Source organism: Neurospora crassa, linkage group I, assembly GCF_000182925.2.
Source record: "Neurospora crassa OR74A linkage group I, whole genome shotgun sequence".
Classification (NCBI taxonomy): Eukaryota; Fungi; Ascomycota; class Sordariomycetes; order Sordariales; family Sordariaceae; genus Neurospora; species Neurospora crassa.
Genome location: NC_026501.1, coordinates 4,976,058 through 5,001,482, shown reverse-complemented (window position 1 = coordinate 5,001,482; position 25,425 = coordinate 4,976,058). Strand labels below are relative to the sequence as shown.

Here is a 25,425-nt window from a genome sequence, read left to right as displayed (position 1 = left end):
TGGGTGTGAAACTGATGAATCATGATTCCGCAAGAGACCAAAAGGAGGAAAAAAAGGAAAGAGAAAAGGAAAGTGAAAAAAAAAAAAAAAAAAAAAAAACCTGGACGCACTACCTCCTATATAGTTCTGCTATCCATAAAAATAATACATTGAAGCCAAGGCAAGCACCCCTCCAATCCACCCTGATGTTTGTCATATGAAGGATAACGCCAAATAATGATACCCCATCTTGCCAGAAATAATGCATTGCACCCACAGCCATATTCACATCCACCGCTCGCTCCTTGCCCGCTTTTTACATATACAATTTCCTCTTCTTAAAGTGTCTCCCAGCCACCGTTATTGATGTCCCCCTCAAGCTTACGGCTAATGAAGCTCTGAATACCATGACTGAGCCACAGATTGCGCAACATGGAATCATACCGTTTCTGATGAAGATAAAGCAGCCGTCCGTGACGGAGACCGAGATCCACCTCGCCGTACTTGTCGATGTAGGGCGCGTTGCTGAAGGATCCTGAGAGGCGATGGAGGTAGAAGATGCAGCATCTTCGGATATTGAGGAAGAGACCTATGTTCTTTTGGCACCTGATGAAAAGGAGTAAAAGGTTAGCATTAGACTGAGTAGAATGGAGAGGGGTATATGGGGGGGGAAGGGGGCAGTTCAAGTCAAAGCTGAATGTGAAACTTACTTTCTCATGTGTTGCTGGCAACCGCCAATCCTCATGGTTTTGCCTCTGCCTTCCCTATCCTCCACCGCGCAACAGATGCTTTGACCGCAGAACAGATCTCCGCAGAAGAGACAGAGCATAGGGTCAGAAATGTCCTTGCCCTTAGTAGGACACTTCCTCCGCGTACACTCCTCAATGAGCGTGGCGTAGTTCTTGGGAAGGCCGACAAGCTCGAAGATGCCCGGGTGGCTCAGCACTGCCGAAGGCGGCAACAACTTATTGTCGTCAGCGGCGAGGGTTGAATGTTCTGCGTCCCAGCAAGTCTGATGCTCTATCCAGCCAGATACGAGCTGGGAAATTCGCGAGTCCGGCGTGAGGGAAGCTAGCATTGCATCGAATGAGGGAAGTTTCAGCGTCTCGGTGAGGCGCTCGAGCTCCTTCTGTTCAGGATTGGGCGAGACGCGGCTGTTGAAATCGACATTGTACCTTGTGTAAAGCAGGATGGCGCACTTACGAAGGAACGTAAGTGCATAGTTTCTGATGAACCGGTACCAGCCCTCCCAGCTGTCCAATCCAGGCTGGTCGAACGCCTTGTTCTCCCCAGTAGAGCTTTGGACCCTGTACCTCTCGGAAAAGCCCAAGTCCATCCGTACAACCGTTTCGCAAAATGAAGCGAAGTTAGCCAGTTCAGGCGACATTTCGTCTTTGCGGTCGCTGAAGATCTTTGACATCCACATAGTGGCAGGCATGTTGCGGCCCATGTGGTAAACCACTTTGGTGATCTCAGCAAGGTAGCAAAGCCTCACGATGTGGGCGATTTCAAACCTTTGTGCTGGGACAACGCCAAAGACACATTCGCACAAGAAAACGAAAGGGTCTTGGCTGAGAAGGGGAGGATACTCCTGATAAGGTTGTCTGGCGCTGTCGGTTTCGGCATCCTTATATTGTGCAATGAACAGCTGGCAATGCTGGCGTTCGCTGTCTCTCCGAAACTCGGTGTCGATCCTGTTGTCTCCAGCCTCTCTGAGTCCGCCTACAGTGATGAAAGTCGTCACTGTCTCAGTCAGAATACGGAGGTGGGTAAGGACTTGTTCAGGAATCTTCTCAAGTAAGGTCATTCCATAGTCCACTTCCACCCCGCGCTGCTGAATCTCAATAGCTGCAATAGAAAAGCCCACAGAGCGAGCAAGAGCATCACTGCAAGCCAGCTCATCATCTCGCACTGTCTCCGGAAGATCATGGTGCGAGTTGATGCCGTTTTTCCGCAATGTATCTCGAAGACGACGGTACGCAGAGACCAGCTCTCTCATCATGCTGTTCCCTTCGGCAGGAGTAGCCCCTCGGCTGCTAACCTCAGTAGCTGAGATGATCGAGAAGGAGTCACTGAATGGCGTCCCGCTTGACCTTGAACGGGCCCCTAGGTCTACCCAGGCATCGCCAAACAGTTGAGCTGAATCTTCAGCAAGACTGTGGACCATTGTTCTCGCCGTGTACGTTGCAAACGAATGCTGGATTTGGTCTGGAGGCCTTGCCGCTCCCAGGACATAATATGCAGAATGCAGCTGTTTGTCCAGCCATGTGTTAAATGACTCACATGGTGATAATGGACCAGGATAGAATTCTTCTTGTCCTTTCCAGACGATGGGGAGGAATGCATTGCCTAAGGCCTTGCACAAGGGGCATACAAACTCCAGCCTACTCGTGTCCTCAGGCGGATGTCTTGCGATCTGCTGATTATGACGGCGTACAGTGGCATCAAAGTATGCTTCAAAGCATCCATAATGCATGATATGGCCGCACCCAGTCGAAACAGGGCCGGAACGAGACAGGTGCGATGGGAAGCCTTTGCCAATAACGGAGCGCTCAGCCTCAAATATCTTTCCCTCCTGGTCAACCTTTTGAACAATCTGGCGGTTCTCATGAGCAAGTCCAAAGGGCCGGATACTCTCTGCAGACCTGTCCAAGTTTTCGGGTGTCTTGAACGCTTCCCTCACGAAATCCGGATCCTGGAGATCAGTCTGCCGATAAATGTTGCTCTCAGTGAAGAAGGCGAAGGATCCGTAAAGGCGACGATCATCTGTATCTTCCTGGCACAGAATGCATGTTCCTGATGGATACTTCCAATAGTTTTTATGCTCCTCGGCAGCTGGCATGTCCTCGTCCTCATCGATATCGTCCACATCACCCCAGTCGATTTCTCCTTGCTTCTCCATGAAACTCTTTTGCTGGGCCTGGAACTGTGCCATAACACGAGCTTGGCGCGCTAGTGCAGCCTTCTTCTTCTTCTCGCGCTCCTCGTCAGTGTTCTGGCTGTCGGGCAAACCAGCGTCAATATGGTCTACTGAGAGACCAAGGCTATGGTAAGCAGACTCGAACTCATGGGGCCGCTGTTGCCGCATCTTCTTCAGAATCAAGTGGATCTTGGGGTGAACCGTCTTGAAAGCATCTTCGGCGGCAAGGAGGTTCAAGAGTGCCACGACGGTTTTTGCCGTAGGGTTCTCTGGCATGAAGTTGCTGCGCGCCTGGTGGCTGAGAGAACGAGAGATGAATGACGGTTGCTGGCCATCCTCCTCACCTGTTTTATCTTCCTTGATGGCGATCAAAACCAGATGCAGGACAACTTGAAGGAAGGTCTCAACTCGAGTCGTGGGCACCTGGGGTGTAAACTTGGAGGATGAGAGAGTATAGAGCAGGGAATAGTAGATAATCTGGGCGAACATGCCTGTCCGGGTGAAATCAGACAGTCCGGCAAAGACTCCAGAAGTGATTGGACGAAGATTGGGCTCATACACGACATCCTCAATCGACTGCCCAGTCTTCTTAGCCATGCACTTGCGCCATGCCATTTCTGACTCTTCGCGTTGGTTCTTGTTGTAGTGCGCGATGTAAGGATCCACATCCTCAATGAACTCTGGCTTAAGCTCGAATGTGCCAACATCTGTCAGCCCCTCGGGTGCCTTGTAGATGGTCATTTCGTCCAACAGCTTATGGAAGTCCTCGTGCTCGTGGAACTTGTCCGGCAGTTTGTTGCAAATTTCCGAAAACGACAACGGTTTAAAGCAAAGGACGTGCGTGAGGTCACGTCGCATGGCCGCGATGAGGGGGCTGGTTTTGAGACGCATGGCCGAATTGAGTGGCCTAGCTTCATCCTCACTTTGCGTAAGAGATGTACGGTCACTTACGAGGACAACGAGCAGATGAAGCATGTCTTCCACAACATCCAAATGTTGACCATCGTCTTGGGCCTTGGACTTTTGTTCAAAGAACCCTTTGATCCACATCTCCATGCCGTAGCGGTCAACGATCGAGGCAAGAACACGGCTTGGGTCGCAGACAACAAGAGCGGTCTGCAATAGAAATACGTCCCTATTGTGAGCAACATCTCTCTGGCTAACACCGCGGTAGGTCCCTCCTTGGTGACGCAAGCTCAACCCATTCCTCACCCACATGCCAGCCTTCATCTGCGCAAGCCAGGCACATACCCTGAGCGGGAAATCAAAGGCCACAAGGAGGTAATCTTCCGGTGTGAAGTTACCGCGAGGCATGGACTTTCGACCCATCGGCTGAGGTTTTGCTAGCAAATCGCAGGTTTCGAAAGTAAGGAGCTTGCGCAGGTCGTCAACGCTCATCGATTTGCCGCACTCGATAAGCCACGACAAGGTGTAGTGAAGGGCATGATGAAAACTGTTGGGTTGCTCCTCTACCACAAAGTGGACGACCTTGAAACTTCGCCCAGTTGGCTCAAACTCAAAATCTGTAAGGTTTCTGAAGGAAATCTCTTCCTTGATTTCTGACTGGTTAAACCGGTGACGCTCGGCACCAAGTGAGTTGATAATGGTAACCTTTGCAGCCAGTCTGATTGCATTGTTGACATACTGCAAACCGTGTTCCTTGACGTTCCGGAAGGATTGGGCGAACTGTCTGCAAAGTCTGTTGATCTCCCGTGTGACAAGAGACGCGCTGATCCAGCTATCTGTCTCATATTCGACGTGTTCGCCGACAGCCCTGACGTTCGGGCAGATACCTTGATGCAACTTGACGAGGTCGAGGAACTGCATCATATATCGCTCCTCTGTCCGGAGGCGTTCCTGAACGTGCGGAGACCCAAAGAGATACTTGAGATCTAAGAAGAAATGATACATGCGCCGGTTCGTAACCGAGCCTGAATCGAAGGACAAAACTGCGTTGCTTGCCACGTCCCAAGGGTGTCCGACTTGACGAGTGGTCAAAAATGTGTAAAGAATGGCCATCAGACTGGTAAGGAAATTTCCCCGCTCAACGATTTCAGCAGTAATGGAGGGAGTTGTCAGCATCTGTAAGGAGATGTTGATGATGGAGTGATCAGGCTCACGATCGCCGATGAGGTACAACTGAGCCAGAGTGGTGTAAAGGCCAGCAAACCGCAAGCCGAGTACACGTTTGAACTCGGGGATCGTAACGACGGTTGAGATGTATAATGACCGAAGATCACAGCGAACCTTCTTCCACATCCGCAAGTCAAATAGTATCAGCCAGTCTAGACGAACTCGCTCGAAAAGGTCTTCGGCAACCGGAATGTTACTTTCCTCCACGTAGCCGGCAGGAGTCTGCAACCAGTAACGTCCAGGATTTGGAGGCGATGTCTTGGCTTTCGGACTGCCTGGGGTCTTTGGAATGTCGAGGTGGGCCTTGGTGTAGATATTTGGCGCGATGAGTGGCTCGGCGGTATCGGAATCATCAGGAGTGTGCTCGCGTTCCCGAATGGCTCGTCGGTGAGCCGTAGCAGTAGTCGGTGCCGGAGGGGGAGGTGGCGGAAGAGGACGGCCGCCAGCAGCGGCCGGGGCTACCTGCACCACCCTAACTTCTCGCCAGTCCGTCATGGCAACATCATCCCCAGCTGCGTCACCTTGTTCGTCAAGCATCATGACATCTTCGTCCCCCTCCTCATCTTCATCCATTTCTCCACCAGAGACAATGATGTCGTCCCCGTCTTCATCGTCTTCATCCCCTTCATCTTCGCCAGCCTCACGAGCCTCTGCCATCCTACGGGCAGCTTGACGTGCCTGAAGCAAAAGCCTGCCTTGCTGCTCGTAGAACCCGCTTGGTACGTTCTCTTCTTGGTCAATACGGTCTTCATCGTCAATGCCATCTTTGCCGACAATGGCATGTGCCGCGGGGCTACCTTTCCTCCAAGGCTTAAGCATTTCCTCGCACACGATGTTTCTCAAAAGCTGATGGTCGTGGCCAACTCGGCAGCCAGAGATATCTCTAAGCCACTCAATTATGGTGCCGCACATTTGCTCTCTGAAGGTATCCCTGGAAGAGCGAATGGTAACGGTAACCCTTATCCTCTCAAGTACCTCGGCTACTTCGAGCAGCTTTTCCAGACTGCTGTCGTACATCAGGATACTCCTACCAATGGCATCGGTCTCGTAAGCAGCTTTCAAGCCATTTGCAAGCGTGGTGTTGCACGCCCGAGCCACTTGGTCACGCACATCGACCACGGTGTGCTTTTCATCATTCCACAGCAGAACGGCATATTCCCCCGGCGAGTCAGTCTCTCCGCCGCAGTATGTCGATGATAACCTCGAGAGCCTTTCATCCTCTTGGATAGACTGAACGGTTTTGGTTTGGCGGAGCTGCTCGGGGGCGCAAGAGATGACGTCGCACATGTAGTCGAAGACGCGGCCGATGGTCATCCTGATATTCCTGACCAGATCCTCTGGAAGTTCTGTCGCTTTTCCCTTGCCCTTATCGCGGTCGCCCTCCCACATCGAATGTATTGTGCAAAACATGGGCCGCTTCCACGCTTCCAAATCTCCGCAATCGCAACATCCGCTGTTTCCGGGCGAGATACTGATTCGCACCATATGGCCTGTATGGTCGGTGGCTTCGAAGCACTTGCTGCACAGGCAGCAGGTGTCGTCTGCGCTACAGGTCTTGCACGCATACGATGCTTCTCCTTGTTTGAATATGTGACCGCAGGCCTTGCCACGCGCGGCTTCGGTGTATTCGGCGCCCTCGACCGCGCCTTGGGCATCCCTGAGCTTGAGGGAAGTGTTTCGTGGATCCCCTTGGGGAAAGAAGAGCTTCATGTATTCGTTTTTCCCACCAGCCATGGACCAGAACAGGGTGAGAAGAAGTTCCCGCGATGCCTCTTCGCTGTAGCGGTATCGGTATTTGCCAGGCATCGCCAGCAAGGCCTGGCAGAGCTGCTGCTCCTGTGTCGACATCTGGGCTTCCATGGTGGAAGAATCGTCGGTGTTCGGGTCTAGGTAGCGCTCGGTATAGACATCCAGGTGGCGTTATCAGGTTCTGAGGCGAAGACTTTGTCGTCGATGTCAGAGTCGTGCTTCACAAGTCGTCTAAGGATCGGTGTTTGGGAGGTGGATGCGATGGTGTCGGTGTCCTGAGGGTATGATGTGATGTTGTCGCGAGAGACAGTAGAACCACTGACGGAGTGTAGCAGTATGTATCCAAGGGTCCTATGTGAAGCGTCCACCGCTTGTTTGCGTTCGAAAATCGAGGAGGGTTCCAGACCGGTAACAAGATGGGCGAAAAAAGGGCCTGAGCTGAGAGCGATGACCAGCACGATAGAGGGGATCGCGGGGTAAACGGAGCCAGCGATAGGCAGGCACCCTGGTATTGATTAGCTTTGAATGGTTGGCGCCGTCCCAAAGAATGTGGTTCTGTGACGTGGTAGTTGGATTGTTAAAGTGTAAGTAGGTAGGTATGTCAGGTTATCCTGCTCCTTTCTTCGCCTTCCCGTCCAATATGATTGTTGGCAGCCCAGGGCAGTCGGACTTTTGAATTTTGGGCCCTGTACCTGAGCGAGCTGGGCTGTTGGCTTGTTGTTGGTACCGAACAGCGGTTACAGGGCAGTTTTCTCTTTTCCGTGGGGCTGGCTTTGAAGACTAGTATAGTTGAGTCAATTAGGTGGCGTTCTGTGACTCGTCGATGGATTGGCTGGCTTCTGTCGGTTAACCAACAACCGACCGTCAGGACCGTTCCTCCGAGTTCCTTCTTAATTGTAGATCCTGTGGGGGGGGTTTTGTCGGGCTTCTATGGCCGCTGTTGATCCATTGCGAGTTCCGTTGGTGCCATTTGGCCTAACATCCAATTCAGTACTGGTAGACATGCCGTCGGAGCAACCTATGTTACCCAGGTAGGTTTGCAGTCGTGATTGCACCGACACTTAGGACTCCACTAAAAGCTCCTACCATCTTTGACCATAACTCATCCCCATTATATCTTTACCTATCGACATTTGCGAGACAAATCCTGCAGCGAGCTTCGGTATTTTGCGAACAAGAAGGTGCACTGACGCTCGTAATGGTACGTCAGTGGGGGGCCGCACTCCGGGCCTTTAAGTAGAGGTAGAGGTAGCGTAGGCAGAAGGTACTAGGAAGAGTGAAGCCCTGTTCCCTTCTTGACGTACAGTTATGAATGGTACTGTTTATGATAGGGAGCAACTAAACACTACAACTGGGCCACGCTTACCCTCAGAAGTACGCGTGTGCTTCCGCTACTATACCTAACCGAGCGACTTGTTACAAACTGAACCTCCCGTCCTGATGTCGTCCACACCGTATATTGATAATCATCATCGTGCATTGCACCGTGTTGCTCCTGAAGTACCGGTAGAGGTACGGTAGGGACAGAACAAAAAGTTAGTAGGTCAAATGTAGAGGTTCCTCAGCGAATAATCACCATGTCGAGCACCAGCCGGTAGGTACCTCTATACTCTACTACCTCTACATACCACATACCACAGGCCACAGTGCCAGCTAACGTAGCTTGCCAGGGGCTGGCGCTTGGTGTGTGAAAAATCCATGCCGTCCGACCGACCATCAAAGCCGCTGCGTAAAGACGTCAGAGATTGCGAAGGTCAGCTCGAACTGCGCAGTTCATCGAACGCTTCAGCCTGCTACGCAACGCTGGGAAATTTAAAGCAGACATTGCCCACACATACACACGTCCGAAATCCAGGCTGGGCCGTTCGGTTGCCGGGCTTGCTTCATGCTGAGGTTCCTCAGATCAAAAGCTGGCAGAGAGAATTGCTCAATGCTCCTACTCTTCAGCCTTGTAGTCGGGCTATGGTCATTCGTCTATGTGTCTTTCGCCATGGTGAATATTGATTTTGTACAATACGGTAGAAATAGGGGCTTGGTAGGCAGAAGCGTCAGGAAAAGTCGCCCATTCCTCTAGCAATCAATGGCCGTCGACCACGTCCCACTTTCTCCTAGAGGCTGTCGTCTGATCCTCATCGGGTCGGCGTTTCCATGTCTTGAAAAGTTGCTCCCAAGTCGTCATGTTTACTCCTCAGCCTCGACGTACTTGTGGCGGATGTCCTTCCATTGGCGCTGTTCTCCTCGTCAGCAACTGTTCCACACCAGTGTCAATTCAGTCGTAGGCTCGTACCCCCTTGTTGATCTTGTCCCAGACCTTGTCCATGCCGTTGTCATAGGCCCTAGATGGTGCGATTGTTCAGCGACACAAGATTCCCTGTTATATGTTTATACGACTGTCGTGGGTACGTACAACTCGAAGGCGAAGGCACCAGCGAAGACAGCGCCGACAAAGGCGGTGTTGTTGCGGAAGATGAGGCTGGGATGTACGTTAGCTATCGGTGCTCGATTTGGCTTTGGCCCGGGAGATAGGGTCGGGGCCGGTGCCGGGCCGATGGGGGTGGGAGGCGTGTGAGCATGCGCTCGGCGTTGCGGGGATACTTGCTTGTACAAAGCGGACTAAATTGGGAATGCGCGATTAGCATTGGCAGGTTCTGAGCCGGCGTGAGGGCGGAGAGATGCTCACCATTTTGGCAGATTTACCGAGGCTGTAAACGGTGGTTCAGCTGCGTCTCTGACGGTGACGTTGTGTGGGAGATGGGCGTCGCGAGCAATCACGATGTTTTTCGTTGCACTGGACAAAACCGACCCAGCGGAACCTAGAAGATCGCAGATGTCGCCGGCCGGAACCATCCGGAGCAAATGCAGCTCCCCTGATTGGTCAAAGCTATGACCCACTTTCTCCAGGTGCCTCCAAGGCTGCTGGCACCTCTCACAAGCGTGCCAAGCTGCAAGCGGGATCAACCTCGAAGCCACAACGTCGTCCTCATTTTCCAATCTCTTGCTTCTTCCTACAAATTTACTGATTGACGTGTCCGACGGATGCGCATCAAACTGTGCGCATTACGAAAGCAACAATCTCGACACGCGAGGTTCGAGCTCCGGCGAATCAACCATTAAACATTTATACGAAACTCACTACTTCCGAATCGTCGAACGGCATCGCCGCAACCCTAGCCGAACCCCTCATCGAACATCAATAATCCCACCACAATCTTGAACCATGTCTCAGCCAACAAACTCCGGCATCATAACTGACAAAAACGGCGAGCGTGTCATCCCCGAGTCTAAGAGAGCCGACGGGAGTACCAGAAAAGCTATCAAAGTCCGCCCCGGCTACCGCCCGCCCGAGGATGTCGAGGTGTACAAGAACCGCACCGCCGAGGGCTTTCGCCAGCGCGGCAAAGGCCCAGTGCCGGGCGCAGAGGGATTGAAGGAGGACAAGTCGGACCAGCAGCTCAGTGCGGCGGCTAACAAAAATGCCAAACGTCGGGAAGCGCGCAAAAAAGCCAAGGCTGCTGGCGAAATAGAAGGCGAGGATCAGAAGACAGCTGTTGCAGCGGCCCCTGCACTCAAGCCAGAAGAGCTCGACCCGGAAGCCGAGAAGGAGAAGAAGGCCCGGAATGTAAAGAAGAAGCTTCGCCAGGCCAAGGAGCTGAAGGACAAGAAGGATGGTGGAGAGTCGTTGTTACCTGAACAGATCGCCAAGGTTATCAAGATCAACGAACTCATCCGGGAATTGGATGCCCTTGGTTTCGACTCTGAAGGGGAGCCAAAGACCGCAAAGGCTTCGTCTGAACCAAAAGAGGACTCGACCTGAAGCAGGAAAGTGACGATCGAGGATAAAGATCATGAGCATAGGTCCTGGCCGGCAATTGCTATGGCCAAGTTACAGAGACACTGCTCCGCCGGTCCAATTGATGCGCCACACTCGATTCACGACGATCCCTGAACAATCCTTCAGCATGAGCCTAAACTGGGAAGCCTTTCGACACTCTTTGACACTGCACGCCGACCTTTGAGCCTTCTGCCGCTCCGCGCGCCCGCGTTGAGGGCCTGGGGAGCATGGGGTAGCTGTATGAATATGCCATGACGGGAAGTGCTGCTGCTCTGAACGTTGCGATCGGGTAAAGGCGAATGGTCCAAGGCGAATGTCCAAGGCAAATTGTTAAGATGAAAGGGACGACGACGATAAAGAGTGATGGTTTCGAATGCTGCTGGCTGTACAGGGTCTGTACAGTCAATTTACAGTTCAAGACGAGAGGGATGTCGGATCCTGCCCTGCAGGGAAGGTGGGATCAGATAACAAGGAGGCAACGGCTTGGCGAAAGTCACGTTAAGCGTCCAACAGCAACTTGGAAATATGCGCCTGTACATGTACTGTCAGCTCTGACAGCGCATTTCGCCCAATAACCGTCGAGAGAAAGGTTCCGGTATAGTTCCGTTGTAGAGGTGTTTGGTCGGAATCATAAATAGAAGCTAGCTTTCTGTCCCTCTTTTCCAAGGTCTCCTTCAAGGTTCGACGTCACGATGCATCATCCTGGACGGCACTTCCTTATTGAGATGAAAAGACGAAAGGAAATAATGGTCATTCTTTGAACTAGAGGTCTACGGGCAGCATAGGTACGGTCACTATTACGAGTGTGGCATAGAAACATCCGTGGCGCTATATGCGTGAGCCCCGGTGGGAAAAGTTGGGCTTATATAGTGGGTTTGAAGGTCACAAAGGACTCGGAAGAAGTGAGGCGGATCTGGAAAGAGCGGAAATAAGATTTAAGCAGGAAGCAAGACCTAAACCACCAGTAGAGAAAAATCTTTGACTCCAAACAGCGTAATGATATAGAACATTGAAAAAGACGAACCTGGCTGTTCCACTTCAAGAGAATGTTGTAATCAAATTCATTGTGTAGGATGATTCGGGAAAGAAACCCTCTGCATGCCCTGTTATTTGACCCTTTCACTCCAGCGTGAGTAAAAGGGTCGTCTAGAAATACTATACACTTCTTCGAGCCCGCTAATCGAGTCAACCCTTCTCTCTTGATATGATATATTCACTTCCGAGAATAGGATGAACCATACATAACCTTAACATGACGACAATGATAGCAAAGCAGATTCAATACTTCATTCAAATTAGCATTCAAGACGGGTTGCTATAATGGGTATCATTCTTTTTGCTCCTGAACAATGTCTTGTTATACAGCTATTCGTACATGATTTCGTGCCAGGCCGTCCATCCTCGTTCATGCCGGAGACTTCATGCTGCCATCACTTGAAGGGTTTTCGGCCACAAAGGTCCGGGGAATCAAGCCTTCAGCCATTCTAATAGCACCTTCCATATCATTCTTGTTGAACTGGAACAGACCCTGGATAGCCGCCGTCGAGGTATGTCTCTTGGGAGCATCGGGGTCCTGGTTGTTCTCGCCAAAGAGTCCGAGCTCATCTAGCCTGTTGAGGAACCTTTCGCGGCCGGAATGGTCCGTGTCAATGTCACCATAGTAGCGATCCCACATCTCGGCAGCCTGGTGCCTGGTTGCCTCGCCAATGCGCATCATCATGTCGACACGGCCAGGGCGGATCAGGGCCGGGTCCAAGCGATCGATGTGGTTGGTGGTGAGGAAGGCTATCCGGTTTTCGCCGGCAGCCAAACCGTCTAGGGCATTGAGAAGACCGGAAAACGTCACTGTGCCGCCGCTGTAGCCATCAGAATCCCTCGGTCTCCGGTTGACGAGCGCAGCGTCGACATCTTCCAGAACCAAAATGCTCTTCTCAGGCTGCTGGGTCAACAGGTGAGCCAGCAAATCATCCGTGATGCCGACCTCGCTGAGGTTGATCATGGCAACGCTGTAATCCAACTCGCCCGCGAGCGCCTGGATAAAGGACGTTTTCCCAGTACCGGGCGGGCCATAGAGAAGGTAGCCACGACGGTAGGGCACGCCTCTGTCGGTGTACCACTGCTGGGCCGCCAAGAACTCCTTCACATCGTCTACGATGCTCTCTTTAACGCCCTTGTCGAGAATGACGCTACCAAGAGGCCGCTTGAGCCTGGGCTTGCCCAATGGCATCCACTCCATGCGCTTCGCCGTGTAGACGACCGTCTTGCCTTCGTGGAAGCGGTGCGCCATCTGGTGCGCCTCGGTGAAGATCTCGCCCAGCACATGTCGGTGCGGCCACAAGAGGGTGAGGGTCAGCGTCTCGTGCGGCTCGCCCGTTGCCGTCTGAGTCGTGCTCGCCTTCTCCCGGTTCACGGCGATGTACACGCCGGGTTTGTGCCGGATGATGTGGCGGCCAAAGCCGGGTTGCACGCGGAAATCTGCGTGCGAGCTTCCTTCGTCCTTGCCGGGGGTGATAGACTTGGTGGTGGTAGAGACGGAGAGGTTGCGGAGCCGCGTCAGTCGCTGGGCGATGAAGCCGGTGTTGTCTCGCGGCAGCGCCAGCCAGGCAAGGACCCAGTTATAGGAAGGATCACGCTTGCTGATCTCGACATTGACCAGCATCTGACGTTTCAGTAATCCGGCACCACGGATGGCAGCCCGGCGACCAAAGGCGGCGGCGGCGCCAAGGCCGGCGAGGCCCATGCCACCGGCGAAAACGGGATTGTTGAAGAGCACATCGAGGTTGAGAATTGATCCCGCTGTAAGCGGGGTTTGCGGATCGGTCGACATTGTGGTCGAAGTTCTCTATTCTACATGGCTTTGCGGAAGAGGTTGAAGGCCGAAAAGGGTCGGCAAGAATTGAGAGGGCTCCGGGTCGGATGAGGTCTGGGATAAGGTGGAATTCATCCGAATTTGGTTAATGTTCGACGTTTAGCTCCCGTCGCCGGGAGCCATGCCGACAATTGAAAATTTAAGTGGGTCCAACAGTACGGTTCTTGCCGGGCTGCCGGTACCTCTAGATTCCCAAGAGGGACGCTACAGTACAGTATCGGAACCAAGGTAATCCAACGATTCGGTGTTCCTCGCCGTGGTCTCCAATGCAATGGGACATCCGGAAGCTCATCCTTGGGCCATGTACAGCAACAAATACGCTCTCTGAGCCTCAAAGCACCCTTTTAAATGTCATAAGAAATGAAGAGAACAGAACCTGGAAGCGGATCGGCATGCGGTCCCCTTCCGGGTATCCTAACATGCAATTCAATGACAGATTCTTGTTTATACATGACATGTACACGACCGCCAGCCCATTGCTGCCAGCCAGGCTGTGACGGCTCCCCATCCAATTCTGTCCCCAAGACCAGCTGCACTCGCTTAACCCAAACGTCTGGGCTTCTTGCTCCTTGTACCACCGAACTTGAGGCGTGTGGCATCGCTGACACGTACGATGGAGCTGCGCAACATCCTTCCTTCGTTTCCAAGCAGAACCTTGATGACCGCCTCTCTGCCAGGGCCGAATCCTCGTAAGACCACCTCCATCTTCTTGATCTTATTGTGCAAGTTCATCTGATGCATCTTGTCTACCACGTAGGCGCCCAACTGATATGCCGAGTCGTAGTGTTTGCGGTTAGACTTCTTGAAGCCAAGGTTGCCGCACGAAAGGGATATGAGAGCGTCGCGGTTTGGCTTGGTGACGGTAATGTGAGTGTTGTGCTTGTGCGAGTAGATGTGGAAGTGGTATGGCTCGTCCTCGGTATCCCTCAATCCAATGTTGGTTGCAAGCTTGTCACCGGTCAAATCGGTGGGATCTGCGGCCATGCCGACAATGCCCCGAGTCAAAGACTCCATCAACTTGGCTGAGCTTTCGGAATCGGCGTCCCTCCTGGCGGCGGTCTGTGAGAACGCCCGCGTCCATACTGGCGTGGCGCTGGGGAAAACGGGCTTGTTGAAGGCCTGGAAGAGGTTCTGCGCCAGAAGGCGGCCGGTAGAGAAGCGGCTCATCTTTGCTGGCCAAATGCTCCTCGGAGCTGTCGCGACGGTGGGGTGGACGACAAAGGAAAAGTGACCTTGAATGAGCTGGTGGAAGAGCAGTTGCGCACACAATGCCGGAGTTGGGGGAAGCGAGTCGTACAGGTAGTGGAGAGACCGTGGCTCCGTGGTGCGCGGTGCGCGTGCGAATGCCGTGAGTGGGTGGCTCCCGTCCCGTTCGCCGACCGGAAGTTCAAAGGTCCTCGAAATTTTGAGTGGATGGCCGCGGGGCAGGCAACGCAAGCGGCACCGCTGCAGAATCAAGGGCGACCATGAAACCGGTCGGCGGTGGGGCAGGCACTTTTCTTGGCATTGGTAACAAGGGTGAGCCGACAGCGGGGGACTGAACGAAATGTTCTGGGGCAGTTTTGGAGCAGTTTTGCGGCCGAGCGGGGGCAAAGAAGCCAAAAGATTTCGGGGGACCCTCGGTGTCCAGCCGACCAATTCAGCGCGTATTGGATCGATTTGCCCGGCCATTGGCGTTGCAGCAGAATTTCCACCGATCCATTTTCCATTAGCTTGCGCGCAAATTCTAAGTTCTGTCCTCGGCCCTTGCAAGATTGCCCTCCGTCCGCCAACTTTACGCACTCCACTCCCGTGCTTCGACTTGTTGTCTGCATCAGCTTGAAGGCTCCGTCTCCCAGGTTTTTCCGCAGGACGGTCCAGCTGGGATAGCAAACATGAACGCATATAGGCATGTCCTAAGGACGTCGCCGGGGGCTCCGTTGAGAGCCACGGCCGTTCCTCATACCACCCATGTCAGGTCACCGGCGACCAGCCGGCTCTTGTCCAGCCGCGCTTCCCGTGTCAACACCACCGAAAGTCGCATCTCTCCCGCCACGCCCATCTCCGCGCAGGAGATTCCTCTACTAAGGTCGCCTTTTACCCCTAACGCGATACAAGCCCGCTCGTTCCACGCCTCGTTCCGCGCGCTGCAGCAACAGGAGCAGCCTAAGCAGCAAACGCCAGAGACCGAACCCAAGGCGCAAGAAGAGCCCACTGGAAAGAAAGAGTCCAAGTCTGAAGAAGCAAAGGAGGAGGGCGAGAAGTCAGAGGGTGAGCCCAAGAAGGAAAAGAAGGAGGATGCGCCGCCTCCACCTCCCCACGGTGACAAGACTCCCTGGCAGGTCTTCATGGAGACCATGCAGACCGAGTTCAAGCAGTCTCAGGAATGGAACGAGTCGACCAAGGCATTGGCCGCCTCCGCCAACCAGATCGCAGAGAGCGAGGCCATTCGCCGTGCACGACAGGCGTACGAAGCCACCTCTGGTACTGTTTCCTCTACGGCTGGCAAGGTTGTCAAGACCACCGCGACTGCCGTCGGCAAGGGTGCTCAGTGGACTTGGGAGACGCCAGTGATGAAGGGAGTGCGTAAGGGCGCCAACATCACCGGAGAGGTTCTGGACAAGGCAACGAAGCCTATCCGCGAGACTGAGGCTTACAAGAACGTGAAGGACGTCATCGATGACGGAAGCAGCTCCAGATATGGCGGCTGGGCTGAGAAGGAGGAACGTAGGAAACGCAGAGAGAAGTGGCTGAAGGAGTCAGCTGGCAAAGGCCCTCAGATCCTTGAGGAGGATCCCAAGTAAGAACAAGCCCTGCGGACATATCTGGTCGATTTGCTAACTGTTGCAGTGCCGGAACCAACGTCACTCTCCACAAAGATGCCGCTTGGAAGGAGGCATGGAGGGATTTCCGCGACTCCAACAAGTTCGTCCAGAATGTTTTCGGCTTGAAGACCGTCTACGAGGAGTCGGAAAACCCCCTCATCTCCACTGCTAGGAGTATCACCGACAAGATTGGCAGTTTCTTCGCCGAAAACGAGACCGCTCAGGTCATCAAGAAGCTTCGCGAATTGGACCCCGGCTTCAACATGGAGAATTTCCTTATGGAGTTGCGCGAGTACATCCTTCCTGAAGTCCTCGAGGCGTACGTCAAGGGTGATGTTGAAACACTGAAGCTCTGGCTCTCGGAGGCCCAGTACTCCGTCTATGAGGCTTTGACCAAGCAGTATCTCCAGGCTGGTCTCAAGTCCGACGGACGCATTCTCGACATCCGTGGTGTTGATGTTCTCAAGGCGCGGATGCTTGAGCCTGGCGACATTCCTGTTTTCGTCATCACTTGCAGGACTCAAGAAGTTCACGTTTACAAGAACGCCAAGACTGGAAAGTTGGCGGCCGGTATGGAGGACAAGGTTCAGCTTGTGACCTACGCCATTGGCATTACTCGTATTCCTGAGGATGTCAACAACCCCGAGACCAGGGGTTGGAGATTGATCGAGATGCAGAAGAGCGGGCGTGATTACATCTAAGCCCGCATTTTTTCCAACGAGCGTGTCTTTTAAGGTGAAGGAGCACGCTTTTGCCACATCACCACTCGGCGTCGAGCGCTTGTTTATGTTCACTACACTATTATCGGTTGCGGCAACCAAGAATAAATGTATCATACCAAAACTGGGATCTGGTCGCATGGGGGCCATTGGGAGTTTCGGAATCTTCGTCGCACATGTATAGAAAGGCAGGCTACGGAGCGGGCGCCTTGAGCATTTCCAGCATAAACACACCACTCTGAATAAGGGCATACGGATCAAAGATTGGTGCCATGACGAAATGGTCACACTGTACAATATAATAGCGGGACTGAGGGCAGTCACAAAAGAGCTGTGGAGCGAAACAGATATAGGCGTTTTGAAGCGATACCCGCTTTTGTACAGAACAATGACATTGGTTCTTTGGATAGGACGTTGGTATCGATCCTCTGCCTGTGCTTGAATCATCTCCCCCCTCCCGAGCCTCCTCCGTTGGTCTGTTTTAAGCTGATTAACCGCCTCCAATGGCCTATAGTGCTTGAAACGAATTTCATTAGGCAATCATACACCAAGGTACCGTGCGAATGTAGAACATAACTGAGACTTGGTGTCGTTAATTCTCTCGATTCACCCGATCTCACATGTGATAAGCCCCAGTACATTGATCGAGACAGTCAAGTGACCGGATCTCAGCAAGACAAAAACACGCGCACGCCGAAAGAAAATTCTCCAAACAAAAATTCAAAAATCAAGGCATCTGGTACAATGTTGATGCAACAAAAACCAAATAGCTTTCTGAGACTCAAAAAGTCAAAAGAATTGGATGCACCGCGGATCGAACGCGGGACCGTCTGTAGAGCAAGATAGAAATTTCAATGCAAAACAGAAATCATACCACTAGACCATGCACCCATGGTTATTAGGCTGTAACCCACTGATACCCTATATTGTATGAGCACAATTCTATCCTCAAGCGGCACCATATGCTTGCCATTTGCGCCTCATAAACCAGCGCTTTTCTCGGCAGCATTCAACATCAACTGTCTACCTACACACAATTCTTGAGGTGGTCTGCGTCGCGTCTGTCCCACCCGACTCGCATACCTATGCTACACAGCTCAGGTACGGGGCCGAAGGGCGCGGCAGGTATTGTCTCTGGTCTCGCGATGCTTGACGATGATCTCTCCTGGGACCGGAACCCGTGGGCTTGCAATTAGAAGCCCATCATTGCCGGTCATTCATGTACGCCGCCTCCCTCCTATGAACGTTGTGTTGCCACACAATGCCCATACCCATTCCCATCTGGCACGAGTGTCGTTCCAAGCTGGGAGTAGGGCAACGCCATTATGCGCTTCGTCACTACTATTTACGGGGTCTGACGAATCGTTGATCTCGAGCGGTCTGGACTGATTGATGGCTTATATGAAGCATTCAAGAAAGCCGTTTCAGTCGCAGGCCATGCAAATAAGAACACCGGTGATAGTGCCTAGATGAAAGAGATAGCCCACGATGGCAGGACCGAATAGGACCGAGCCGGACAGAAACCAAAGTCGAGATTATTCGGATCACCGCCGACGCCAAGGCCGGCGTCGGGGTGGAGCACGCGGAGCCGAAAACGACACTCCGAACCGGATCAAGCTTTTGACAGCGAGTTTCTCTCGTTTTGTTGAGAATTACCATAGGCGTGTTGTCTGAGACTCCATTGACGGGCCGGTCGAGCACCGTCTCAAACACTGCAACACAGCGAAGCGGAAGTTTGCTTGGGACGACAGTTCGACAGGGTTTAATGGGTAACTGTCTTCCCTGCTGTGCACCAATTGCATACTCGGTGCAACGCGAAAAGGATGCTTGCCGTCCTACTTCTTATCGCATCGACTCCAGGCTCCTAGTCTTGGCCAAGAGGATACACGTCCTCCCTACATTCAACGCGAAGCATCGACAAAGCAGGGGATAACCATATGCCGTCATTGTCATGTTGCTTGTTGAAGCACGACAATCTGCCACATGGAGCGATTATTGTTACTCTTGCATACTCGCTGGCAATGTAGCAATGGAGATCCATAGGACTGCTCTCGTTGCTTCTCCTTCCGTTTTCTGTGCGGGCCTTTCTCCGGCGGTCAGACTGTCTCAGTCTAGATTGACCAAGGTCAGAAATACCTATCGGAATGTATGATTCGGATGGTCCCGAACCCGTCTCATGGAGTCAACAGCACAAATTTTGTCATTGTGTTGATCAAAAATGTGACGACAGATGCTCACTGAGACTATTATATGCTTGGCGGAAATAACAGGGGTCAATTCGCAAGAGCAACAAGCATCCCAACCTCAAAGGCGCCACTAAAACTATGCTGGAGGTCAGGAAGAAGGAAAAAGAGAATACGGCCATACCTACCAAGAGCTAACAAGTCCCGTCGTTCGAGCATGGCCTCACAAGGCTCTCCTGCATTCAAGTCTGAAGACTCTGCCAATTTGTGTGTCGACGCCCACATTGGGCCTGCCTAGGGTCCTTTGCACACCGTCTCTTTCTTTTCACGCGAAGCATGCCAGCTGGGAAGCGTAAGACACAACGGGCTGCTCCATCCCACCAGACGCCTCCATGTCCGACCCACGAGATGGTGTGGAACAAGAGCTTAGATGCCGCCGGGTTGGCTTAGTTGTGTAACGTACAATAACGTTGTGTCTTTCTTTCTTTCTTTCTTTTGGCTAGTTGTCCCAACACCATCCTGTCATATTCTCCTACTCGTTCGCGACGTGGCGGTATTCTTCTCTGGTTGCGCTACTCATGGTCAGCCTTTCCTGCTTCTGATGTCTTCGCAACAAACCGCCTTATTTCCAATTGTCAGATACCATGCATACTCCCACACATCCGCCGACTCTTCCTCTCCTCTTTGTACAATAAGCCAGTCTTCATTTATGCCGACCCCTTAGTTCAACATCTTCCGATATCGAAGGACAAGCTAGGCTTGGACGTACACGACATCAAACAGCTTCCCAACTTTCAAGTTTGCGCATTGCAAGCTTACAGAGGATCCGGCGTGGTACATTCATAGTACGCATTGGGACAACACATTTAAGGCGTTTTTTGTGTCAAGCAGGCATAGTGAGGGCTTCATTTCTGCTGCGCTCTGTAACACATTATGCTCGTTGTTAGCTCCAGGTCGGCAAGGAGAACCGACTTATAAGTGGCTTGTCCCGCATGTATGGCAAGGTTCAAAGAGTCATCGATAACTCTCTAGATCCGAGCGGCTCGACGAGGCTTGAAAACCCAAGGAATCATCGACGTCAGCCCAAAAACAACAAGACATACGGATATAAACGTGCTACCAGACAGAAAGGATCACTCTAGGAGGCACCAGCAACTGTTACAACAACACAGAACACGTGGAAACGAAGCCACCACCAGAAGAAACGAGCAGCGCCCTAGGACAAGCTAGTAATCTTCCAGTTTGACAGGAATCAGATCACAGACAAGGCTGGACTTTTGCCATCTCTCTTGGGCCTATTTTTTGCGAAGAAAGCATGGGTATGAGCAGTTTCCCAAACAGACATTTGGTTTGATCAGCTCAAAAGCCTGGAACAGAGGATAGCCCAGTTTGTTTTCAGCTGAGGAAACAGTGGTTGGTCAAAGTTGGGAGTAGTTGTGTGCCAGGACCATTCAGGTGTCTAGTGTACTCTCATCAAGACAGCAAAAAGGTACAACGGCCAGAACCCTCAAGGGCATATATCCGCCGCTTCGCGTTTCGTCAGCTAGACAGGCAGCCACGGGAACTTTGCCTACCATTGATCACAGCCGTTGGGAGTTGGGAGGACTCCTCAATTACATCACTGCCCCTGGTGCCTCTGGCTCAGCTGTTGAAGTCACCCTTGCCTTCCTCAAACTCAGCCTTGCAGCAGGATTACCGAAATTTAGAGGCGTGCCTTCCCTCTCAACCAGCTGTTGTGTTATTGGCTGGACGACGGCTGTGCCTGGACTTCTTTGTTGCGGCCGCCTCGCGCAGTTCCACACCTTCCCTTTCACAGAGGAGTGACATAAAACCTCCTGTTAGTTCCCCTTCACCCTAAACTCGGACGCATCCCCGAACCAACGAATTGGAAGCTCCCAGGCGGCGCTTTTATCCAACAATATTAGGGAAGGTACCGCTACTTCCAAGTGGGCTCGACTTTGCCGTGGTCGATTTGTTTGAGACACAACTCCATCATCTTCCCCTCCACTTCTTCTTCGACTACCACCATTTCCGAACTTCTAGCCAGAAGCTGTCCGGTACCTCGACGGTGATTTTCGGGCGAAACCAGCTGGCCTTGTTGACCAACTTCCAACACTTATGATCTCAGAAACGAACTTGGGCCACCAGGTAAAGTCCCCTCCCCTAGCAAGATCCTCATATGATTTTCATGAGCTGTTCTCTTGGGAAAAGCTAACGAAGGACAACAAATTAGTTCTGCTTACCACCAACATAACCCACCTTACTTGGCCTAATACACACCATTTATCCTCGCCACGATAACACTCAGCCGCATTGTTTACAGGAGCCTCTGAGCTGACGCTTGGCTGTTCGTCAAAACGATGCCAAACTTTGAGGACAGCAGCTTGGCTCACGCCAGTTTTGATCCTCGGGTCAAACAGGCATTGTTATGTCTTCATTACGGTTATCCTACGGCCGTGTTTACCTACTACATCATTTCGACAACGCTAGCTGTCTGCACGCTGCAAACAAAATCAGCACAAGAAAACCATGGTCGTCGACGTTCTATACTCTGGCTGCTCGTATTCATCATTCTCACATACGTGTTGCAGCTCATCGATTTGGGTGTCAAATCCTTCATCCTACACAAATTCCCTGCCGAGCAAGACGTTACCATTGGCCTCCTTTCCTGTATTCTGGTGTTTGGCGTTGAGTTCGCTGGACTCGTACACTCAAAAGCCCCCGTGTGGTACCCCTTCATTGGATCGTTCGTTATGGCATTGCTTCTCGAGCCCCTAATTGCGGTCCTGTCTTTCCTTGCTCGATCATCATCCACTCTGAGTTATTCCGATATCTTCAGCATCTCCACCATTTCCGCTCGGTATCTTGCTCTTGCCCTAGCAGTAGCGGCTCACATCACAGCTACTTGCAGCTTCAGGCGGGAGAAGGGTAGTGATGCCGAGAGACAAGGGTTGCTGAAGGCATCAAATAGCAGTTCGACCACCGAGGTATTCGCTGATCAGGACAGTGACAACTCTACTAATGGCTATGGATCTACCTCGACAAATTCAACCGATGAAAGCTCATCCCCTCCGAATGATCGCGTCGAATCCCCTTACGAACGACGACAGCGGCAGGCAGCCGAGCTGATGGAGAAACGCTTGAAAGAGAAAGGAAACTGGGTAACCTACGCCAAGAGCTTCATGGTTCGTTTTCGAGGATTTCGCTTTAAAGCCACATGTTTATAATGCTGATGATTCTTTTAGATTTTCTTTCCGTATGTCTGGCCCGTCGGCCACCGAGGACTCCAACTTCGAGTCTTTCTCGTTGGCTGCTGCTTGATGGCCATGAACTTTATCCATGTGCTGATTCCACGACAAATAGGGATTGTCATGGACAGTCTTGGGGGAGTCAATCACAAGGATCCATGGACACAGGTTCTCATTTTTGCAGGCCTCAAACTCACTGCCTCCGAAGCTGGTATTTCGCTGTTGCGCCAGTGGTTATGGATTCCAGTTGAGAGCTACTCCACGTCTCGCATATCCACGGCTGCATATTCGCATGTTCTCAACTTATCGTCCGATTTTCACGACTCCAAGAGCTGTTCAGATATAGAGATGGCGATCATGTCGGGCACCAGCATATCAAATATGCTTGAGTCCATTTGTTTTCAAGCTATTCCCATGCTCATTGACATGGGAGTTGCCTTCATCTACCTCTCGGTCACATTCGGCCCCTACGAGGGTTTCATCACCATTGCGACCGCAACCGTCTTCTGTTATATTACGGCGATCATGCTGTCAGGACTAAAGGAGGTTCGGAGGAGCCAAGTGAGCGCTTACTTTGAGGAACATTACGTCCGTCATGCCGGGATTCAGGGCTGGTCAACTGTCAGCTCTTTCAATCAGATCGGCCATGAGGAAACCCGCTATTCCGATGCTGTTAACAACAACGTTGGGCATTATCGGAAAGTCCTTCTGGGGTACTACCTGGCTTATGCGTTCCAGTCGATGGTCTTACTTTGCGGTCTTCTAGCTGGGGCTTTCCTTGCTGTCAGCCAGATTACACAAGGGCAAGCGACTCCAGGCCAGTTCGTGATGTTGCTGACCTACTGGTCTCAGTTGGTTTCCCCGCTTACCTTCTTTGCTTCGCTTGGGAAGAGCATTTCGGGTGATCTGATTCGCGCTGAGTCCCTATTGGACATCATGCAAATGAAGCCGACTGTCCTCAGCAAAGAAGGGGCACCGCCACTCGACTTTCAAAGAGGACATGTTCAATTCGAGAACGTATCTTTTTCCTACGACAAGAAAAAACCGATATTGAAGAGCGTCAACTTTCAGGTAGATCCTGGGACAAGTGTGGCTTTCGTCGGGGCTACAGGAGCTGGAAAATCAACAATGCTCAAGCTTCTCGACCGCTTCTACGATGTAACCGGTGGCTCAATCAAGATTGATGGGCAAGATATTCGCAACGTTGATCTGTTTAGGTAAGTACCCATAGCGGATATCTGGTGGGCCGAGGAGCTAATACCAACGTGTAGCTTGCGAGCCCGAATCGGTGTCGTACCGCAGAATCCTATTCTATTTGATGACACAATCATGAACAATGTTCGCTACGCAAAGCTTTCAGCCACTGACGAAGAGGTTCACGAAGCTTGCAAGGCAGCCAGTATTCACGAGCAAATCCTGACCTTCACAGACGGTAAGTAGATAATCTGGTCTGCGAAGTTGGATCTTTGAAGCTAATAGTGTCAAAGGCTATCAGACCCGTGTCGGCGAGCGTGGTGTCAAACTCTCCGGCGGCGAGTTGCAACGGGTGGCTATCGCGCGTGCCATCCTCAAGAGGCCTGCTATCGTATTGCTTGATGAAGCCACGTCTGCAGTCGATACCGAGACAGAGCAAAATATTCAGGAAGCACTCGGTAAACTATGCAAGGGACGCACGACGTTCATTGTTGCGTATGTTTTGATAAAATCACAACCGTTGTGTGCCATACTAACAGAGATTTAGGCATCGACTATCCACTATTATGAACGCCGACAAGATTATGGTCGTTACCGGCGGAGAAATCGTGGAGGAGGGAAGCCACGAAGACCTGATCCGAGCAAATGGGAAGTATGCCGAGCTTTGGTCCAAGCAGATCTTCATCAAGCCGAAAGTGAAAGACGCTACTGAGGTCAAGCCAACGTCAGTAAAGAAGACCTCAGGCATTGTCAATGACTTAACTCCTGACAAAACCAAGTCGGAATTGGTGAAAGTCGAAAGCTCTACGGCGCTAAAGATTAGACCTGCTAACCAGCAGCAATCTCCGGCAACCGAGGCAAAGAACACTCCAAGCCATCAGAAAGAGGTATAGATCGACCAATCATGTATTATCCTTACTTTAAGCTTGATACATGCTTGGCTGTTTCTAACCATCTTCCGATGTAGCATTTGAAGTTGAACCCAGCTGCTCCAACATTCACACCTCGATCGGTCGCTGCATCATCTCCGCGGGTCACTATAAGTCCAATGAGGCTGGATTGCAACAGCGGAGAGTACATCGAGAACGTGTCGCCACTCAGTCCTGCTGGGATTGCTCCGGCCCAACTGATACAACACTTCCCTTCTCCGATTATGATGGTCGCAGCGCCGTATCAGTTATTCCAGACTATACAGCCGCCCGCGAAAGCCGAGTGCAGTGCAGAAGGATTTTCAAAGTCTACGACCGCGACCGGCGAAGAGGAAACTAGCTCTCAGAGTGGGAAATCCGGGGGAGCTGCTCCTAGTTATGGAGGACTAAAGTGCCCTGTTTATTCTCGGAGGATTCAATCAAGGAGCGAACCATTGGGACCAAGGGTCTCTCCAAGCGTCTGATTTCTAGAAAGGCGCTGTACCATTGTGCATTTTCTGGAACATGGGTACTGCATGCTCATTCCTTTCCATTACGGTGGCGTAGCATATTACCAGGTTTTCGTGACTAGCAACGAGCAGCACAATCATTCGTTCAATAGTCAATTCAGCACGGAGGGTTATTATACACCTAGTCGATAGACAGTTTAGGTGGCTGTTGTTGTTGTTGTCCAACAATCTTATACCTAGATTTTCATAGCACTCGTCCAGTTAAACAACTTCTATTAACCCTAAGTCTCACGATAGTGAAGATTCTTTTCGGCCATTTGATACATCAAATGGGCAAAACTGATATGCGTCGTCTCACTCGATCTATATAAAATCCCTTGGAAGACTCAACAGCCGCCCGTGTGTTGATTTTACCAT

At 51.9% G+C, this 25,425-nt stretch overlaps 7 protein-coding genes and 2 non-coding genes across 9 annotated transcripts; 4 read left to right on the top strand and 5 right to left on the bottom strand.

The window, feature by feature from the left end:
• Positions 1-86: 86 nt before the first annotated feature.
• ubr1 (ubr1-like) lies at positions 87-7,406 on the bottom strand. Its single transcript, XM_960241.3, has 2 exons — positions 690-7,406; positions 87-585 (listed from the first exon to the last, which is right to left on the bottom strand). Exons 1-2 carry the CDS (start codon positions 6,890-6,892, stop codon positions 318-320), a joined length of 6,471 nt encoding a protein of 2,156 aa, XP_965334.3. The 5' UTR covers positions 6,893-7,406; the 3' UTR covers positions 87-317.
• A 728-nt stretch (positions 7,407-8,134) lies between these two features.
• NCU03233 (hypothetical protein) lies at positions 8,135-9,589 on the bottom strand. The gene is made up of 5 exons (XM_960240.3): positions 9,462-9,589; positions 9,381-9,394; positions 9,189-9,254; positions 9,069-9,117; positions 8,135-9,010 (listed from the first exon to the last, which is right to left on the bottom strand). The coding sequence occupies exons 1-5, from the start codon at positions 9,462-9,464 to the stop codon at positions 8,963-8,965; spliced, it is 180 nt and encodes a 59-aa protein (XP_965333.2). The 5' UTR covers positions 9,465-9,589; the 3' UTR covers positions 8,135-8,962.
• A 150-nt stretch (positions 9,590-9,739) lies between these two features.
• NCU03232 (RNA binding protein Pym) lies at positions 9,740-11,660 on the top strand. The gene has a single exon (XM_960239.2). The coding sequence runs from the start codon at positions 9,999-10,001 to the stop codon at positions 10,593-10,595; it is 597 nt and encodes a 198-aa protein (XP_965332.1). The 5' UTR covers positions 9,740-9,998; the 3' UTR covers positions 10,596-11,660.
• Positions 11,661-11,924: 264 nt separating this feature from the next.
• On the bottom strand, positions 11,925-13,440 carry NCU03231 (mitochondrial chaperone BCS1; the record flags this gene model as incomplete). The annotated part of the gene is made up of 1 exon (XM_960238.2): positions 11,925-13,440. One exon carries the CDS (start codon positions 13,438-13,440, stop codon positions 12,019-12,021), a length of 1,422 nt encoding a protein of 473 aa, XP_965331.1. The 3' UTR covers positions 11,925-12,018.
• An 80-nt stretch (positions 13,441-13,520) lies between these two features.
• Positions 13,521-15,153, bottom strand: NCU03230 (mitochondrial ribosomal protein subunit S18; the record flags this gene model as incomplete). The annotated part of the gene is made up of 1 exon (XM_960237.2): positions 13,521-15,153. The coding sequence occupies one exon, from the start codon at positions 15,151-15,153 to the stop codon at positions 14,023-14,025; it is 1,131 nt and encodes a 376-aa protein (XP_965330.1). The 3' UTR covers positions 13,521-14,022.
• tim44 (translocase of inner mitochondrial membrane 44) lies at positions 15,110-17,538 on the top strand. Its single transcript, XM_960236.2, has 2 exons — positions 15,110-16,261; positions 16,312-17,538. Exons 1-2 carry the CDS (start codon positions 15,357-15,359, stop codon positions 16,985-16,987), a joined length of 1,581 nt encoding a protein of 526 aa, XP_965329.1. The 5' UTR covers positions 15,110-15,356; the 3' UTR covers positions 16,988-17,538.
• Positions 17,539-17,804: 266 nt separating this feature from the next.
• On the bottom strand, positions 17,805-17,896 carry NCU15030. The gene has a single exon. It is a non-coding gene; the product is annotated as a tRNA-Ala (tRNA).
• Positions 17,897-19,874: 1,978 nt separating this feature from the next.
• On the top strand, positions 19,875-20,907 carry NCU14022. Its single transcript, XR_897771.1, has one exon. It is a non-coding gene; the product is annotated as a ncrg76 (non-coding RNA).
• A 641-nt stretch (positions 20,908-21,548) lies between these two features.
• On the top strand, positions 21,549-25,282 carry NCU03228 (heavy metal tolerance protein; the record flags this gene model as incomplete). Its single annotated transcript, XM_960235.3, has 6 exons — positions 21,549-22,373; positions 22,434-23,653; positions 23,708-23,868; positions 23,924-24,125; positions 24,178-24,517; positions 24,598-25,282. The coding sequence occupies 6 exons, from the start codon at positions 21,549-21,551 to the stop codon at positions 25,021-25,023; spliced, it is 3,174 nt and encodes a 1,057-aa protein (XP_965328.3). The 3' UTR covers positions 25,024-25,282.
• Between the last annotated feature and the right edge of the window lie 143 nt (positions 25,283-25,425).